The sequence below is a fragment of the Sceloporus occidentalis genome, unplaced genomic scaffold (genome assembly GCF_023333645.1).
Source record: "Sceloporus occidentalis isolate IW3139 unplaced genomic scaffold, rSceOcc1.0.p SCAF_3, whole genome shotgun sequence".
Lineage (NCBI taxonomy): Eukaryota > Metazoa > Chordata > Lepidosauria > Squamata > Phrynosomatidae > Sceloporus > Sceloporus occidentalis.
The window spans coordinates 109,074,560-109,094,251 of record NW_028316983.1 but is presented as its reverse complement, the minus strand read 5'-3'; the positions used below and the strand labels follow the sequence as shown (position 1 = coordinate 109,094,251).

At 38.0% G+C, this 19,692-nt stretch overlaps 1 protein-coding gene across 1 annotated transcript; it reads left to right on the top strand.

The window, feature by feature from the left end:
- The first annotated feature begins 297 nt into the window (after positions 1–297).
- On the top strand, positions 298–17,007 carry RO60 (Ro60, Y RNA binding protein). The gene is made up of 9 exons (XM_089515800.1): positions 298–406; positions 2,502–3,104; positions 4,489–4,709; positions 4,948–5,094; positions 6,413–6,550; positions 6,763–6,879; positions 7,748–7,861; positions 8,240–8,386; positions 8,954–17,007. Exons 2-9 carry the CDS (start codon positions 2,525–2,527, stop codon positions 9,104–9,106), a joined length of 1,617 nt encoding a protein of 538 aa, XP_089371926.1. The 5' UTR covers positions 298–406; positions 2,502–2,524; the 3' UTR covers positions 9,107–17,007.
- Positions 17,008–19,692: the final 2,685 nt, after the last annotated feature.

The window sequence follows — 19,692 nt, the reverse complement described above, 5'->3', positions numbered from 1 at the left end:
TCAACACAGGAAAGGTGGAAGACCAATCCCTTAAATAACTAAATACAAATAAATACATTCCCATAGACCTCTAACCCTAAAAGACAACAAAAAAGCCTAAGCCTAAACAACAACAACAACAACAACAAAAGGAGGTGGGGAGTGCATTTTGACGCGTCTGAACTACAACTCCCATCAGCCCTTGCGAAGACGAGCGGAAGCGAGGCATGCTGGGAGTTGAAGTTCGAAGCCTCGCTTTCAGTCTAAGGTTGTGTGTGGGGCGGAGATTGAGGATGAGGCGCGATGCTCATCCGGGTCCTTCTGCATCCGGGTCCTTGGTGCTTCAGGCTGGGAGGGACCCTAAAGAGAAGAGGAGCCCCCTTTCGCCTCGCATCGAGAGAAAGAGACTGAGAGAGCTGCTCTTCAGGTACGGCTCCGTTCCCGCCTTTTACCCGCCACCTGCCTCCCAGGGCTCCTCACCGAAGGGCTGAGATGGGGCCTGGCCTCCTCCGGAGCCATTCCCCCGTGAATATGGGAAAGCCGCCAATAACAAAAGCACCATGTTTTTAACTTGAGAGGACACCTCTCTAGGAAACTCTAGGTCCTCCAGCGCAACTCTATGGTCAAAGTCCAACAGACACTGACCATAGAGCTGCGCTGGAGGAGCTGCAAAGGCCTAGCAGAGCCTCCTCTCTAGGAATCTCTTCCAGTGCAAGTTGACCATAGAGTTGCACTGGAGGAGGACCCAGATATTCCTAGAGGGAACATATTAACCATAAGTCTAGATATAAAGGCAAGGTGTTTCCCTTTGACAAGGCTGACAAGTTGTGTCTGGCCGTAGGAGGCAGTGCTCATCTCTTACTAAGCCGAGGGACCTAGCGTTGTCAAAGACAATTCCATTATGGTCATATATGGCCAGCATGGCTGCACAGAATGCTGTTGCCTTCCCACCGAAGTATCTATCTATTTACTTGCACTTTTACATGCTTTTGAACTGCTAGGTTGGCAGAAGCTGGGACTAGTGATGGGAGCTCACTCCGTCACACAACGCCTGGCTGGGCCTCAAACTGCCAGCTTGCTGATCTTGCCATCGTCAGAGTCTTAACTGATGAGCCACCGCATCCATATATATATATATATATATATATATACATACACATACACACACACTCACACATTATATTCTTTCAGTTAGAATCTGACTGCAATACATGTATTAAATACTAGGAAAAGTTTACATTATTCTAAAAACGTATATCCTGCCCAATCAGTATGGATATTCATCGCCTGAGTTTTACAGTATATATACCTGACTATAAGTTGGCTCCATATATACATTGAGGGCAGGTTTGGGCCCCAATTTATGGATTTTGATGTGGATTTGATTTGGATAATCTAACCGAAATACATGTATTAAATACTGGGAAAAGTTTATGCTATCCTAAAAACGTATATCCTGTCGGGTTATGCACATTTCCCAATAAATCCTGGAGACAGTGTATATTAATTAGATGAAGAATATATGTGATCCCCTGTTATGCTTTTAATTCAAGCACAGTGGTGAGTTTGTTGTTGTGCGCCTTCAAGTTGTATGGCTGGATAGTTCAAACCACTACACCACACTTAGGTCTTCCTAAGTCTGTTGGAAAGTGTTAAACATGGACTGGATCTCAACCATGATACTTACTGGTTTCCAACATTGAGGTTTATGGAAGTTGAAAGTCTTCAGTTTCCTTTACTACTTGGTTGGGTTTGGAGTACCTGCGCACAGCTTTTCTGTGTCCTAATCCCAACAATGCATTGGCTGTAGCTATCTGGTGTAACTGGTAAAGATCATATATTCTGCACATGCTCAGATGCATTCCTTATTGCATCACAGATTCCAGCACTCAGCAGTGACGTTGTCATAAATTCTTCCAATGGACCCAAGTCCATTGGAAAGTATTAAACATGGACTGGATCTCAACCATGACACTTACTGAGTTGTTTTGGACAATCTTCTGACTCTGCCTAATCTATCTCTTTTTATCTGTTGTGCAAATAAAATTGGATAAGATTATGTATACCTTCGTGAGTAAACGGAGGAAGGATTAGATGTAAACGAAATAACAGTAGCAAACTTACTCCTGCATCCATTTCTGTTTTCTCAATGTATGATGTATTGATATATGCTTATCTTTAATATGTGGACTTCATTATCACTGGTAATGTTTTAGTAAGTGTGTTAGTATCTTTTTTATTTTGAGAGGTTTAGACTCTTTGTTATTCAGAATATTTAAGAGTGGGGAACTGAATGGACTACATTCCTGTTAGAGCAAATTATGAACCTTTTATTGCATGTAATTTGATGTTTGCCACTGTTAAGATTGTAAATTTTAAATTTAACATTTGCATACCTTCTAAACATCTCTGATTTATGGCATGGCCATGAAATTGTGAACTTTTGAAAATAGTTTTTTTTAGGTATGTCTGGCTATAGAAACATATTTGAAATGGTTTTCTTCTCTGCATTTTCTTTCCAGAACGGTTCTGACATTGACCAGCAATGGAAGAAGAAGTAAGCCAGACGCAGCCCTGTGATGAAAAGCAACTGCCAAACTCTGAGGGTGGATATGTATGGCAGGTTACTGATATGAATCGATTGTGTCGTTTCTTGTGTTTTGGTTCTGAAGGAGGTACTTACTACATCAAGGAACAAAAATTGGGCATCGAAAACGCTGAGGCTCTGCTGAGACTTATTGAAGATGGCAAAGGGTGTGAAGCGGTACAGGAAATAAAGACGTTCAGCCAAGAAGGCAGGGCAGTGAAACAGGAGCCTATCTTACTGGCACTTGCCATTTGCTCACAATGTTCTGATGCAAAAACAAAACAAGCAGCTTATAAAGCTGTTCCTGAAGTGTGTCGCATACCAACCCATCTCTTCACTTTCATCCAGTTTAAAAAGGATCTGAAGGAAGGCATGAAGTGTGGCATGTGGGGTCGTGCTCTGAGAAAAGCTGTTGCTGACTGGTATAATGAAAAGAATGACATGGCTATTGCCTTGGCAGTGACAAAATACAAGAAAAGAAATGGCTGGTGCCATAAAGATCTTCTAAGATTGTCTCATCTAAAGCCTGCAAGTGAAGGTAATGACAGCTAGAAATGTTTGATAAAGCAATAGATGTTTGCAGTAAACAATAAATGTATGTTAGAGAGACAAGAGAGAGCAAGGGACGAAAGTGAGGGCAGAGCTTGGAAAAGCTATTTGTTGGGATCTCTAGGCATCCTGGCTGAAGGATTCCTGGAGCTGCAGCTAAAAAAATCTAAGCCAAGTGGGATAAAGCTAGGGAATTAATGTTGCCTGGTACCATTCTCACATTGTAGAAAACAGGTACAGTGTGCCCTTTTTTTATGCAGGGGATCCGTTCTGCCCCCCCATTAAAAACCGCAGATGCTTGAGCCCCATTGAAAATAAGGGGGCTCGTGCATGGCGTGGCAGCACATGCATGCCACGGGTGCTCATCCCATTAGTCTTAATGAGCCGCGCCGCCCCTTGCATCCCGCTGAAAGCTGCGAATTATGTGTCCATGTATGACGCGGGCGCACTGTATAGCTTTGGAAGTTGGCATGTAAATATATGTGCAACAGTTTAACCACAAGCTATAGACATTTTTCAGATTCAGGTATTTAGGCAAAAGTGTGACTCCTTCATTTTAACATATTTTTCACTCTTGGTCATTCTGTTACTGATTCAGTAAAGACTTTGCAATGTGTGATACAGAAGGAAAGGAGACATGCATGGCTGGGAGGTTATCAGCTTCCTAAAGATGCAACTCTTTAAGTATCTAGATGAGCCACCAGTGTACAAATGTATGGGAGGCAAGGCAGAAACAGTTAGAAGCTCACAATAATTCCTTTGGAAAGAAAGAACAATCTACTTATATCAACTTCTGGGACATTTTTAAGAATCTAAATAGGATCATTGCAGGATTCTACCTTTGACTGCTAAGCACACAAATAATCAAGAAAAATGCTTTTGAAAGTGACAGAACCAGGAAAAGTATTGGTATTATATTCTCTTGCCTGTCTCTCAAGTATAAATCATCAGCTGATGTAACAAAGGCAGTTTCTGTTCCAAACCTTTGTCAGAGTTTAGATTGAATGGATCTAAATTATGTTTAATTTAAAAGTGCCTTTAGCTAATAATTGGTAGTTTACTTCACTACCTTGATGAGAAAGGCCAAGTTTGAAACTATCAATACAAGAGATTGAGACAGGATTTCTTTAGGAGGGTTTTATAGCTTCTTCCTTAAAATGAGGCAATTCCCTGGAAAGATGTAACATGCCTTCTGTTGAAAGCTTTACATATATATACTACTCTTACATAAATTGTGCCAGTGGGTTCACTTTTAAAGGTTACCTTTAATTGTTTTGATGTTTTTCTTTTCATCTTGAAAGAGTGAGCAGTGTCAAAACCAAACTGATTTCCTAGGCTTGAGCAGCATTAAATATGTATTTATCTTTCAACAGGTCTTGCCATAGTCACTAAGTATGTAATGAAAGGGTGGAAGGACGTCCAAGAGGCATATAAAGACAACCAGCTTTCTGCTGAAACTGAAAAACTGCTGAAGTATTTGGAGGCAGTGGAGAGGGTGAAACATACAAAGGATGAATTGGAAGTGATTCATTTGATAGAAGAATTTAGTTTAGCTAGGGAACACCTCCTGACAAGTCATTTGAAATCTAAAGAGGTAAGTATGCAAGCATTCAAACTTTGCATCACAATGGGCCGTCTTTATTTTATTCATTTTGTGTACGCTGTTAAAATCTTCTCTTCCTGTAATGCTTTAGAAGTCGTTTTTACGTGTAGTTAACTTGGCAAAGATTATTCGGCTATAGTTGTTTCTGAATTAATTTTGTACTATAGACTTTCATATTTAAACACTATAGCTTCTCCTTTTCTTTCCTTGCTTCTTTAATCCATACAAGGTATGGAAAGCATTGCTCCAGGAGATGCCCTTAACAGCAACACTGAGAAATTTGGGAAAGATGACAGCAAACTCTGTTCTTGAACCAGGAAGCCCAGAAGTAACAATAGTTTGTGAAAGATTAAGAAATGAAAAACTTCTGAAAAAGGTAATGATTTCTGTTTTTGTATCCCTGATGCACTTGGTTTACCAGCTCATAAAACTGATTTAGTAGAAAGAGCAATGCTGAAGATGATATTCATTTACAACTGAGAGAGGATTACATCTCATTTCTGTATTACAAACCTTGATTAAAGGGAACTAAGTTGGCTATGCAAAAGCATGGATACTAAAGTCCCATCTCTGTGATCTTTGGGATTAAAGGACATTGTAATTTAATGAAAATAAGTCCTATGCTAGCTTCCTTCTTATTATTAAAATTATGATATTGAAAGTGCAGTTGGCTCTCCTTATCTATGGTTTGTCTATAGTCTCAACCATCCACAGTTTGAAATATTTAAAAAATGTACATTCCAAAAAGCAAACCTTGATTTAACCATTTTATATAAGGGACACCATTTTACTATGCCATTGTATTTGATGAGACTTGAGCATCCATGGATTTTCATATTCATTGGGAGCATTGGAACCAAACCCCAGTGAATACCAAGGGCCCACTGTACTGCAAAATATTGTGCAATATGTCACCAGGAAATTTTTTCATTAAGGAAAAGCTCAGGAGTCAGCCTTTTAAGAACAAAGAGCAAAATGCAGAGAGTTTGACAATCTATTACTATTTTTGCATGTCATACAACATAGCTCTAGTGAGCTAGAAAAATTTCTTTTACAAAAGTCATAGGTCTTGTGCAGCATTAGTCAAAATTACAGGTTTAAAGACAGATGCATTTTTCTTTAAAAATCTTTTTATTTCAGTTTCTTTTCGTTTTATTAGATAACTCTGTAAATATAACTTTGATATTCTTTTTTATTTTATTATTTTTTTAAATTAATTTTTATTGGTTAAAAATCCACGTATAACAAATCCACAAATACACACATTGATATACAAAAAAAGACAAAACAATACCAAAACAACACACATGTAAGCCTCCTTAGAAGGTTCAATAGTCTGAGCTTCTTATACAAAGCTAACACCCATTAATGCATAATAGTTGAATTGTAAAATCTATTTGCCGTGTACATTCCTGTTGAAATAAATTTACTATCTTGTTTTCTTAACAACAAAGAAATAATACTCTGTCATGAAACAGAATTAATTTCTACCTCCACTCTCTGTGGCTGAACTTTATATTATTGGACTACCAGATAAAGTTGCTTACTATGCCTTCAACTGTTATAAATTCAATTAAAGGTATCCAACTTTTCTTCCTTTTATTCCAATCTTTATCCCTAATCAAGCATGTAAGTTTGTCCATTTCAAGGTAAGACAATAATTTCAACAACCAATCATTCCATGTCTTTTTTAGGCTCGAGTACATCCATTCCATGTCTTGGTTGCGCTAGAAACATATAAAGGAGAACGTGGCTATAGGGGAAAACTTCATTGGCAACCTGACAAGGATATTTTGGAAGCTCTCGATGAGTCATTTTACAAGACCTTCAAGGTAACTATTGTGAATGTGTAGATGCAGGAGTATACAGTGTTTTTAACATTATGTTGATAAATTTAAAGTTTTTTTCTTAAATATATCCAACTTAGGTCTTCAGTTTCTGAAGTCTCTGTTTAGACAAGTGTTGATTGGGCAAGATGTTAGAAAAGGATTAAATGTTAACAAAAAATTAGTACCAGCATTTTCTCCTTTCTCTCTCTTCTTAGGCAGTAGAGCCAACTGAGAAGCGTTTCTTGCTAGCTGTTGATGTCAGTGCCTCTATGTCCCAAAAGGTTTTGGGTAGTGTGCTGAATGCTAGCACAGTTGCTGCAGCAATGTGTATGGTAAGAGATGTTACAGGCTTGCCAGATTCTTTTGATCCAAATTTGAATGCAGAAATGACTTTGTGCCCGTTCAGCTCAAAAGATGCTCTCTGCCTTCAAACCTATGTAGGTCACACTACTCTAAAAAGTTATTCTTTATGGTTTTAAGAAAGATAAAGACAGGTATGGAAAATAAAAAAAAAAGTTAAAGGAGATAAATGTTCTCCAGGATAAATATTCAAACATACTTTCCACTTGTTTCTAAAAAAACTGAGCTTTCTGAAAGTGTGTAGATAATTCTACATGTTTTCAAGGATATGATGTTCCTTATCAAGATTTTTCAAAAAATAGACTCAGATGTTTTTGAGCTTGGGAATATTTTGCAAGAGGATGTCCTCTTCCAGTTTCCCACCTTGCCTACAATTCCAGTCATGTTGCTCTTCCACCGGTTAACACAAATCTGGCTCCTTTTCATTTGTCCAAGTTATACCTGGGAACAAAGTATTTTTGGAGCTCATTCACTCCTCTTTTTCTAGAGCATACACTATGGCCAAAATCATGCAGTTTGAGAACCTTCTGAATCAAAACACAAAGGAACTATCTTAAAAGCACTACCTCTCAAAATTTCAGCAGCAGCAACAAAAGTGAGGCCAGTGACAAGGTCCAAAGAAAGTGATACGGTTTAGAGGAGGGTTGTGGATGGAGTGGATAGAGGAGTGGAGTAGAAGAAGAATGAAAGGAAGAGATTACATAGCATTGGGGACTACTGAATGCCTTAGGCAGAGAATATCCTTTGATCTTCCACCAAAAAAACAAACAAACCCAGAAAACATGTATATACAGTAAGATAATGTCTGTTTTTATTCTTTTATTTGCCTTTTTCCATAAGGTTGTTGCACGTACTGAAAAAGATTCACATATTGTTGCCTTTTCCCATGAAATGGTCCCTTGTCCAGTGACTGAGGACATGACTTTATCTCAAGTGTTAAAGAAAATGTCTGAGGTATTTAAAACTTTTGTTTTTACTGTAATCTTGAATGTAAAAACAGTTTTAAAATATGAGCTATGGAAAAGGAAAAAAATATTCTGCAACTTTTTCATTAATTTTGAGTGGGATGGGAAAATCGAGCTGGGATTCACTGCTTGGCTGTGTAACACCAATGTAACTTCAACACATTCATAACCCTTGAACAGGGCTCTGGCCAGTGTGATGTGATAAGGATTGTTTTATTGTATGTAGACCATTCACTTTCCCGTTGCTGTCTCTTGTGTCAGATCCACATTCATTTTCGAATGGTGAAAGGAATATTAATAGATTTTTCAGCTATGGAACATCGAGTGACTGGTTATATTGCTAATCATAATTTCTTCTTCATCCTAGATTCCAATGGGTGCCACTGATTGTTCTCTCCCAATGCTGTGGGCTCAAAAGGCAGGTGTAGCTGTTGATGTCTTTATTGTCTTTACGGATAATGAGACCTTTGCTGGAGATATTCACCCTGCCACAGCCTTGAAGCAGTACAGAGAGGTACATCCTTTTTTGTATAATGACATAGGTTTTTTCTGTATAAATTGCTTGACCCATAGTTTCCAGGGTTTTGTGTTTTTTTATAAAAAAATAAATATTGCAAAGGAGGTACCATAAAAGACTACAGAAATGATTACTCGATAACAGTAACACTATTTAAAATGATTCTGTTTAACAATTTTTTGCATCACACTTCACGCCACTCAGAAGTATGCTTTGTTTGTATAAATGATCCATGAATGTAATAATGCATGTCATTGGAAACTATGAAAGCTTCCCCAGGTTCAAGCAAAAGCAGTAAAACTACTATGGTTGTAACAGAGGCCGTGATAGAAAGAAAGCCTTCATTTGGGGGTATGGTTACCAGGAGATTGCTAGTCAGAAATGTCAGTCATCTTGGCAAAGATGCTGAGCCGCAATAATGCTCCCTGAGATGTGGAGGTAGATGCCAGGCCAAACTAGGATGAATGTCTGTAGCTGCCACAGCAAAGCTAGGAAGACTTGAATTATATAAATAAATTATGCAAGAATATGCTGAAACTATTTTCCCCCTTTGTTTTATTTTAGAAAATGGGTATTCCATCCAAACTGATAGTTTGTGGAATGACATCCAACGGCTTCACCATTGCAGATCCAGATGACAGAGGGATGTTAGATATTTGTGGTTTTGACACAGGAGCACCAGATGTCATTCGAAACTTCACTTTGGATTTGATATAACTCTGAGCACCTGCTTTTCTGATGTTACCAGCTGAAGACTTTGATCTGGGACCTACCAATTGAATTGACTGTACTAACTCATGGCTGAGTTTGAGGCATCAATTGGAATGTTTAACATTTTAAAGGGGATATAAAGATGGGCAGAGGCAAAATCACTTCTGGGGAGAGTGTTTAACTCTGTTGCACACATTTAAAAATAGCAGTGGAATGCCTTTTAGAAATAGCTATGTAAACAGTGTATTAATAGCTTATCTTTAACAAGGTATTCCATTGCTAAAGACTTTATTTTCCAAGAATAATTTTACTCTTTTACTCCCAGGTTGGGAACTGATTTCAATGTTTTACATTGTGTTGGGTTGATAACTGTTTCCTTGTGTAGTTTTTATTCATTATATTGACAAGGAAAAGAGAGGCCAGGTCTGCACTATAGGTTACCTCACTTCTATCAATGCGCATTGGTTCGCATTGCTTATAGCACATTTATGTCTGGCAACTTGCTGCTTTTAGTACTTCCTGTGTTAGTAGGGAATTCTGTAGGTACAGAGGTATTTTGGGACAGCTGGTTTGTTCTAAGGGATATGTGGGTATGGTTGGTTTTTAGTTCTTAAATCCTTTTTCGATTCCAAGCAAGTCTTGCAAGAATTGCTTAATTTGGCATCCTGCTTTACGTTCTTACTGATTTAAGAATAAGTTATGAGGGTTCACTAAGATGTCTTGTGTGAGAAAATTAGGATTATATTTCTTTTCATTAGTAGAAGGGGGACAAAGAAGGACACATGCATATTTATAGTGTGGTAAACAGAAGTAGGAAATACAATTAGACTTTAGCCTTATTTATATGTTACTTGTATGTTCAGTAGTCCCATGATGAAACAGAACTGATGCCATGCTTCTAGACCTGCCCTCTGTCCACATGTTGAATGGAGATATTTGCAAAGGAGTCTCCCTGCCATGTGTAAAGAATTGCTCGTATGCAGGGATTACCCACAATTGTGTGGAGTTCCACATGTGAGCAACTCTATACATAAGCATTTCTTTCTAGATTGTTCCGCTTGACACAAAAATATCAGAGACTGGGACGTAAAATTAGGAGCAAGTGAAATTAGGAGCAAGTCTAGAAGAGCAGCCCTCCATCTTTTTCATCACAGGACTAACCCTATATGTGGTTAGCAAACAAAGAAGGGTTGCGAAACAACTTTATGTGTGATGATGCTGAACTAATACAATAGTAAGACATATTATGTGCAGTTGAGGCCAGTGAGAAACATGTTAAAAGTACCTTCAGTCGTCAGTAAAGTAGTAGTGCAGAAAAAATGTAAGAACCAACCCTGGTGTTTTTCACCTTTGTACTGTACTATAGAGAAATATTTATAGGAATGTGTTAGACCACGTGACTGTGATAGGGGTACAAAAGCTTCATATCATATTTTAAAAGGAGAAAACTATGGCAAAAATGTACTGGATAGGTTGTGTCTATTGTTTGTGTGAATGGAAGGCAGCTTGTGCAACTGATCCTTTTCCTCTGCCTCGTCTCCTCTACACTCTTCCAAAACCATCTGTAGCAAGTTCAAAGTCCCTCCTAAATAATGGTTTTATACGGAGATGTAGAGTGTGAGCATTTCTCCCCCTAAAATTCAAGCAGCAGGTCTTTGCTCCCAGGAGAGCTCTGCTGGTGAAAAACAAAACAAAAACAAACCTCATCTGAATCAGGAGATAAGCTCCTTGCAGTGCATCCTAATATGGCACAGCCCTTGTTCTATTGGAGAACTCAGGTAGGAGAAGAGAAAGATTAGTTACACTAGCTGCCTTCTACTTCAGCAGCCATTGCATAGAGCATGATCTTATTTGGCTTTTTTGAGATGAATATGTTGAGAATATACATCAGGATGCTCTCTAGCACAACCTCCTGTGAAAAGGATGGGAGATGCACAAGGGCAGCTGGTGAAGGGGTTTTAATGATTGTTCAAACCGTTTTCTTCATTGAGGTTGTGTAGATGTTCAACATACTGAACTCTTTTGCCTTTACAGAGCACTTCAATTAATCAGTTCAGCAGACAGAGCAGAACTAATAAATATACTGAAGTCCTTAAATATAATCCATATAATGCAACGGTTCTTTTTTTCTAATGGTTTTGTCATTTAGTTTGGATTATTTTGACAAATTTCTTTCAAGTGCATTTGGGAAAATACTCCTCAATTCAAACAGTGATACTATTTGAAAATTAAGCATAATTGTAACCGGGTAATTATACAGTACATTCCCTAGTCTTATACATTTTATAGCCAGCTACTTATACAAGACTCAGCCTGGTAACCTTTTGCTTTGAACGGTCCAAGATTGTAGCAACCGTCAGTTTCTTATTTCAGTCAAACATGTTTGCATTGTATTCTGTATAAGAAATACCACAACTAGAACATTGTTTGCAATGCCTCCCCCCCTGTGCTTAAAATTGCCTAGAGAGATTGTCCTAACACCTTTTTATACTAGTACCTAAAGAAATAACACAGATCAGCTAGACTGTGCAGTTGTTACAGGATGTACACCATAGAACCTGATACTATGTATATAGTGAGATGTGCTTAATATAGTTGATGGATTAGAAGAATATTTGATTAGACTTTGATGGAAAGGGTGTCCAGTTAACTGGAAACACCTTTAAAGATGATGATGATAATGATATGAGTTGACATCCCACTAGTGTTCCATTGGTAATAAAGTTCCCACAAATGGAATGGAGGAGGGCACCAGTTCCTTTCTCCAAGCCTGCTCTAGATGATATGGGGAGATGTGCAGTGGGAAAGGACAGGAAGGGGAAAATGCTATTGCATTATAAAAAGTCTGCAGCTGCAATATTGGATGTACCAATAAGCACTTAAAACTACAAGCTTAATATCTTCTGAATAATGATTAAAATTTCATGAGTAAGTGGGAGTTGTTTTTGTAAGAGCTGAGGGTGTAGTTATTTTCTACCCTCTGCAGAAGTCACAAAAGTGATCAAAAGCAGCTCTGTTGCAATCTTGAAGAACTTGTGGCTGCATCAGTTTCTGTCTGTAAATGATCTTTATTAAAGTATCTGAAAAAATGTTTCTACAGTGCTGAGCTGCTTTTCTAGCATCTTGAATGATATTTGTTCTAAATTAGCTCTCTTGTACAATTTCTAAGATAGCTCTTGAGACATTTCCTACTTACTTGTAAAAAATAAATAAATAAGTATCATTCTGGTTCTTAAGACTATTATGCCTTTTCCTCTAGGGAGATGTTGAGTGAGCGGTATATGCATCCTTAATGCACAGGTGTTATTGGCAGGTTAAGTCAAAATGAACACCACCACTTCTCTGCTTAAGGAGTTGTTTTGAAACAGCTGAAAATGGCCAAACAGATAGTTGCTGTTAAGTCTAGAAAGAGTTGTTATGCATAAGCTTAAACATAATAATAACCTAACGGCATAAGTAGAAACTAATTGAAAAAATTGTTTAGCCTTCAACACAGATTTAATTTACTGAAAATGGAAAGAGTACAGTCATACCTGTAGCATATTTTTTACTTCCCATTAAATGAAGAGTTCTCACTCTTTTGCAAGTAGAGATCTGGGGGCAAACTTAGATTTGCAGGGAATATCAGCAGGTGTCCTCTGAGATATAGCTTGTTCTTTTGGTTTTGCTGTTAAAGTGCCATGAAAACATTGTTTTTTTCTGCCCATATTACAAAGGAAGCTGGTAAGGAGGAATAATCTGGATGGATGAAATGTCATGATCACTCTTAGCCCTTTGGTCTGTATGGTATGGGTTGGATCCAGAGATTGCATTTGGATGAAGAAATGTCAAAACTGACTTTCCCATTTTCTTTTTTCTCTGCTCTCCAACTTTACAGATGTTCTGTTAACTCCAATGTGAAGTTACTATTCAGAACAGTCTTTAGAGGAAAGTATGTAGCATTTTGTAATCTTCAGCTCAGAATTGATTGCAAGGGTGACCCATTTAGGTACTTGAGGGAAAGGGATGGAAATAAAAGTTAAGAATCTAGATGAAACGTTTTTCATTGGGATGGTGAAATGTCCTTCTGGAAAATGATTTTGATTCCCTTGTCAACAGTAATTCCTTTGTTCATCTTAAATGACAGCCATAAGTACAATGAAGATACAAAAGAATCTGGGGGCAAAAAGGACAGACTTCTATTTGCTATACAAGGGCTGCTACATGTGCAAAGGGGAAAAATCAATTTGAGTGTGGATACAGTTATCATTTGGACTGATCTGGAGAACAGAAGTTACAATTGAACTGAAATTGGTCTTTCTTTTTATGTATACCTTCTGAAATTAGAACATTATTTAAAAAGAATTGCTTTGTGTTTTGCAAGCAAGAGGTCATTTTGCACCACAGGGCTCTCCTTCCCTATCCTGCTTTCCATCTTTACCACCTCAAGCCTCTCTTTAGAAAATGTAAGAATATGGGGGCTGCAGTAAAAAGGAGACAAGAAAGCTCTGTTACACAAATGAAAGGATAATCATATAACTTTGCACACAAGTCATGGTGAAGCATGAACCGATTGCTGCTGATAAGTAATGGTTTTATAATACTAGATCAGGTGTGTGGTGATCCAAAGCCCTACAGGTAAGGGACCCTTATGTTTTCCTTCTGAGGGGAAGTATCCTGTGTGCCTATAAGGATTCCCTGTGGTGTGTAGAATGCTCCTTGGCTCACATGTGAAACACAACCTAAAAACCCTTAGGTATGCAGAGCACTATGCACTCCTTTTCATGCTTATGAGTTCTAGATGACTGACACATTTATGGGCTATGGAATATTTTTTCTGGTTTTACATGCTACATTTTTAGTATATATTTTTGTTGTATACAGAATTCTATATTGACATGTCTCTTATTCTGTAACTGTTACTAGTTCACTTGTGATCCTTGGAAAATCAGCTGCTGTTTATCCTCCATCACTTTCCTCTGTACAAGCCACATGGAAGTGCTGAATGAATTGTAATAAACTGTAGTGTTCCACATAGAACAGTGACTACAAAAGCAACCTAATTCTATTCCTGTTCCTGCTTATTTCTCCTTTGGATGGCTTTTTCAAGCATGCCATGTACTATGCATTTTTTTTATTGTCCATATTCCTTTGTTTGTCCTTCAGAAGCTGTCTTGGCATTCCCTTTGATCAAATATTGATTGGGGCTATCTATAGCCTGCATACACAGTATAATCTCATTGAAACTGTTAAGAGATAACCATGAGATTATCTCCTTTTCTCTCCTTTCCCAGAAGGCTGCCTGCTCTCTCATTTGATCTAATAGCTAAGGGTTATATTTCTTTTTTATTTATTTTGAGTATTTATATTGGCATCATTAACCATGATTTTGGCTAACTAGAAGTAAAACATGTAGTCAGCCCTTCATATCCATGGATTTTTTAATCCATGAATTCAAGCATCCATGGCTTGAAAATATTTTAAAAATACAGTCCTCCCTCTGTTCTTGCAGTTTTGGAAACCGCGTCCCTCGCTTATGTGCAACGGACGGAGGGAGAAATAATGGGGCACGTGCTGGAGGCGCCTGTGCATGTGTTCCTACAGCCGTGCACTTATATTCAAGCGCCATTGGGAAATTCTGCAAATGCTCGAGCCCTATTGAAAACAATGGGGCTCATGCGTGCGGCACAGTGTGGCGCATGCACCATGAGCGCGTGCCATTGGCTTTTCTGGAGTGCGGCTTTCAGCATAAGCAGCTCTCATTATGCCACTAGCATAGAATGTGTCTGGCACTGGTAAAGAAGATGATCATGTTTATTTTCTGCATAATAAAACCTGAGTTTTCTTAACTGGAGAGAGCCTTACTTTGGTAACAAGTGTTATTGTTAGTGTTTAGACAGACTTAAGAAATGTGATATGTAAGAAAAGAGCACTTGTTTGGATCCTTAGGTATGCTACAATTTCCTTAAACAACTGAGTTCTGCTGCCTTAAAGCTGCACCATCCTCAGATTCAAGAGTGTACCACTTAACAGGTTGGCACAGAGTTGGGAAAGGAAAATTTGTGAACAGGTTTGTTTGCAGCAAGGATAAAATGTAATGTTTCTGAAGCACTCCTTTTAGATGTTACTGTAGAAAGATAAGTGAAACATGTCAGTCTTTTAGCACGTTTTCAGTTTTGTTTCTTTCATATACAGTACTGTACTGTCTGAAGATACTGTACACAAAAAAACTTGTTTTGTGACTAAATAATGATTCATAGACCAGACTAAATGTGGGAAGATAATTAGCTTTTGGCTAGGGCTCAGTGTCAAGTCTTTCTGAAATGTTAAGACAGAAGTATATACCAGCATTTGTGTAAAATGTGAATTTTTAACATTTGGTATATTTAGTGTGAAACGTTTATGTACGTCGAATTTGATAGAAAAAAAAACAGGATCATAAAGAACTGTGCAAAGCATAGAAACCCCATGCACACTAGAAAAAATAATAGCTAGAGCTGTGTTCATTGCTTAGATTTACAGTTTTATAGAGATATAAAATATCTGAAAATTATGAAGCTATGCGCAAAAATCCATGGGAAATTGGATTTTCCAATTTTTCAATCCAATTATTCCCCATTTTTTTGAGCAAGCAAGAAGTTTTTAGAGAATTGGGGGGAGGGAGGGATACTAGATGCATTTCAGTTTGAAAATCACTTTTTTACTTTAGGAACATAACATGCATTGTGAATGTTGTTGCTTCCCATGAAATTATTATGTTCCGCATATAAAAGTTTTGGTTTATTCAGACAATAATTACAAATTGAAATTTCTTTTTAATTGTTTTTTATTTTATGTTGCAAATGGAGCTGCAAGGTCTTGAATTGATTTGGTTTTGCCAGATTAAGAGTAAGCAAAAACAAAACAAAACAAAAAAACACAACAAAACGATCAAGATCAGTAGAATGAAAATTATTTTTATCCTATAGCTTGCCATAGTATCAAGCAGTCAAAAAAACATTTGGTCCCATTAAAAACAGTAAGAAAAGGGAGCAAAAACCAGGAATTGCAAGGGTCAGATTCTGTACATTGTCTTACATAAAATTCTTCCAGTTATGGAGGATTTAGAATAATTTGGGGGGAGCAAATGTCTAAACAAGAAAAGAAAATGTTCAATTATCCTTTTCTGCTATTTTTTTCCAGAGGAAAAACAGAGAAGGCTTCTTTTCTGATTTTTTCCTGGTTTGTTTGCCAAGAGCCTTTTCATCTCTGCTCCTTTTCTGTATTTGAAAGGTGCAGTACAATTTTCAAAATAGGGAGAATGAATACCAACATGTTAATAAATCTGCATATTTAAACATATACAGTGGAAGTAAATTTATACCTTTCAGGGTCTGGAATTGCTGCCTATCATTAAAAGGTAAAACCTGCCTTCTGTTAGAACAACAATGTAATACAAACCATGATAAATGCTTATTGTGATTTGGATGTTGGACTAGGACTCCAGGAAAGCATTTGGTATCCTTGGGCATGAAATGTATTCTCAGCCTGAGAGGGAGGAAGTGACAAACCTCTGAACAAATCTTTCCCACAAAGACCCCAGCTACTTTTACGCATGGAATTTCAGAACTTGTGCTTTCTAAATAGGGAAGAAAGGTTTAAGCAGCCTACCCCCAATCGTACTTAAAATCTTTCCATCCTAACACTAATTTTGTTACAATACCCAACCGACCTGTATGCTTTAAATTTAATAAAACACATTTGACTGTAATGTGCAGTTAAACCTTCATGTCTTGGTATTTGGCTTTAAATATTGATTTTAATGCATTTTAACTGAAATATGATCACTTTAATAACGAAAGCAGTCCTTTATTTAAAAAAGGGCAGATTTTTGTTCTGTATAACGTTTTGGCACTTACACTACATGGAATGTTCCTTATTTGCTTTAATGATTTGTAGACAATAAATACAAAATAAATTCTTTGCTTATCATTTGCTTCCATTTCCTTACCGACTACATTAAATCCTTATTTAGTTATACAGCAATGTCCACCAAAGGCTGTGAAGATCTGTAGAAGTGTAATGGTAAAACTCTGCTGAACTGTGGCTGGGTATTGTTCAGTTCTGTGTGCCCACGCTAGCCTTGATTCTTTTCCCTTTAGGCTTCTTGCGCATGGCGCTCTTTGCTCTTGGTTGCTAGGCTTCCAAATACATACAAGACACAAGTGGAGTTTGGATAAAAGGCATTATTGGTTTTACAGGGACCACCAAATGTTTCCCTGTCATTTCCCACATTCTCTCTTTCTGACAGCACCTGCCCCACCCAAACTCACAAAGCAGTATAGAAGCTGAAAGAAGAAAAGCCCAGTAAGATATTTTGAGTTCTCATTTTAATTTGAGGGAAAATCAGAATTTTTTTTAGAGTTGCCTTTATCATTAACAGACTCTATGATGTGGTGTGTTACTTTGGATTACTACATTGCCCCCCACAATGGAAACTTGGAGGACCATGTTACCCTCAATGCAGACATAACCGGCAAGGACACTCCAAGACCAATTTATATTTAGGGGAATTATACTTAGTTCAAATAGCATGACCAGGGTAACTTGGTCTTGGGGGGGATCTAGCCCAGCTTTACCAGGTCCCAAAGTGCACAGAACTCCAGAGGCAAACTTCCAAATGAGAATGAACTTTATTTAAAAGGAGAAATAAGCACACCACTCAAACAAACTACCCCACACGCACACAAGGACTAGAGAAATCAAAGGTGGGAGGTTGGAATAGATGTAAGGTGTTACTAACGGTGATAGTTACCTATGCAGATCATGATTTCATATGTGGTGGGTTCGGGCACAGAAAAAAGACTCAATTGCTCCCATGGCAAATGGGGGTGTTGAGCAATAGAAGTGCTAGACTGGAATACCGACCGAGATTCTGCCTGCTTTCTGGACTTACTCAAGGAATTGCTGAAAAGCCCTCATATTTATACCAAAAATATGCCTTGGGGTCAAATTCCAAGGGGTTGAAAAGACCAAATGGTTCTATAATACTTTGAAAGGGGTTTGGGTTCATTTTGCAATGTTGATGCCACTTTGGAGTAGTTTTCCAAGGTGGTATCACCGAGGTGTGAATGGAGAGCAATTTCGGGAAGGTCGCCCAAGCTTGTTTACCATATCTGTGGCCCATAGTTCTCTAGGGTTGGGTCTCCTCACCTCCTCCTGAACGTCTGGAATTGATCAATCAACCAGGGGCCCCAATGCACCTCCTGCTTGCTAGCCTACATGCGGGCACTGCTTTCTAATCATGGCATCCACAATCAGGATGTTTTATTACATTTCTGATATCAAAAGAAGAGGGGTGCCCATGGGCCTAATAGCCATATACCTCTCTTATTTACCGATTTGAAAAAAGTATATACCCCAAAGTCCCACAGTGGCATAAAAAGGAAACATTCTGCCCTCAAAAAGAGCTTGTGTGGGACACTTTCCCCATCCCTCCTTTAGGAAACGGCTGCTTTTGGTGTAGAAAAGGTGTGATTTCTTAGGATTTTTTCATGCTTCATGGAAATAACAGATGAGGAGTTAAAAACATGAAGAGTCCAACAGAGGAATGGTAAAGATCCCAGCCAAGTTCATTTAACTGGTGCATTATTGTTATGCAGGAAGAAAGTAGCAAGGATAGAAATAAACAAAGAAGTGACTGTTTAGAGATAAGATTAGTTCAAGCATGTTTCAATTAAAATTCTGAATTATAGCACCTACTTTGTAATTCACAATAGCAGTAATCTTCTGCTTGTTTAACCTGGGAGTAAGCACCTTTGAACTCACTTGAGCTTCTGTATTAGACTTCTGTTTAATCATGGCAAAGATTGCCCTGCCTCCTCCTGAGAAGAGTTGTGAGGATTAAGTTTTACCAGTAAGCCCACTATTCTTGTCACTAGCTTCATCTGTAGCTGATTAGAAACATCTTATCTCAGGAACAAGCTATAAGCTGGATATCCCATGGTTAATGATCAATGAACTGAAATACAGATTTCATTTCAACAAACTCCTTATGACACATTTACCTAAATTATTCCACACTATTACAGTTATATGTCCAGTTTACACACGGATGTTTCATGTTGTAAAAGGAACTGCTTTATTGTTGTTGTGAACTGCCTTTGAACTGATTTCAACCCATGGTGACCCTATGTATGAGAGGCCTCCAAATCAGCCTATCTTCATCTGCCTTGCTTAGCTCCTGCAGGTTCATGGCCTTAGTTTCTCTGAGTCTATCCACCTGGAACATGGTCTTCCTTTTTTCCTATTGCCATCTACTTTCTTAAGCATTATACTCTTTTCTAGTGAGTCCTTTCTTCTCATGATATGGCCAAAATATGACAAGCTCAGTTTAATATTATTTGCTTCCAGAGAAAGTTTGAATTGGTTCTAGGACCCATCCATTTGTCTTTTTAGTGGTCCACAGTATTGTCAGGACTCTTCTCCAGCACCACATCTCAAATGACTTGATTAGCTTGCTTCACTGTCCAGCTTTCACAGCCATACATAGAAATGGGAAATATGATAGCATAGACAATCCTAACTTTGTTATTTAATGATATATCTTTACACTTCATGACCTTGTCTAGACC

Coding starts and splice junctions, on each gene's coding strand:
- RO60 (XM_089515800.1), top strand. CDS start 2,525: ATGGAAGAAGAAGTAAGCCAGACGCAGCCCTGTGATGAAAAGCAACTG. Junction 5,095..6,412: donor ATGAAAAACTTCTGAAAAAG/GTAATGATTTCT, acceptor TGTCTTTTTTAG/GCTCGAGTACATCCATTCCA. Junction 7,862..8,239: donor TGTTAAAGAAAATGTCTGAG/GTATTTAAAACT, acceptor TCTTCATCCTAG/ATTCCAATGGGTGCCACTGA.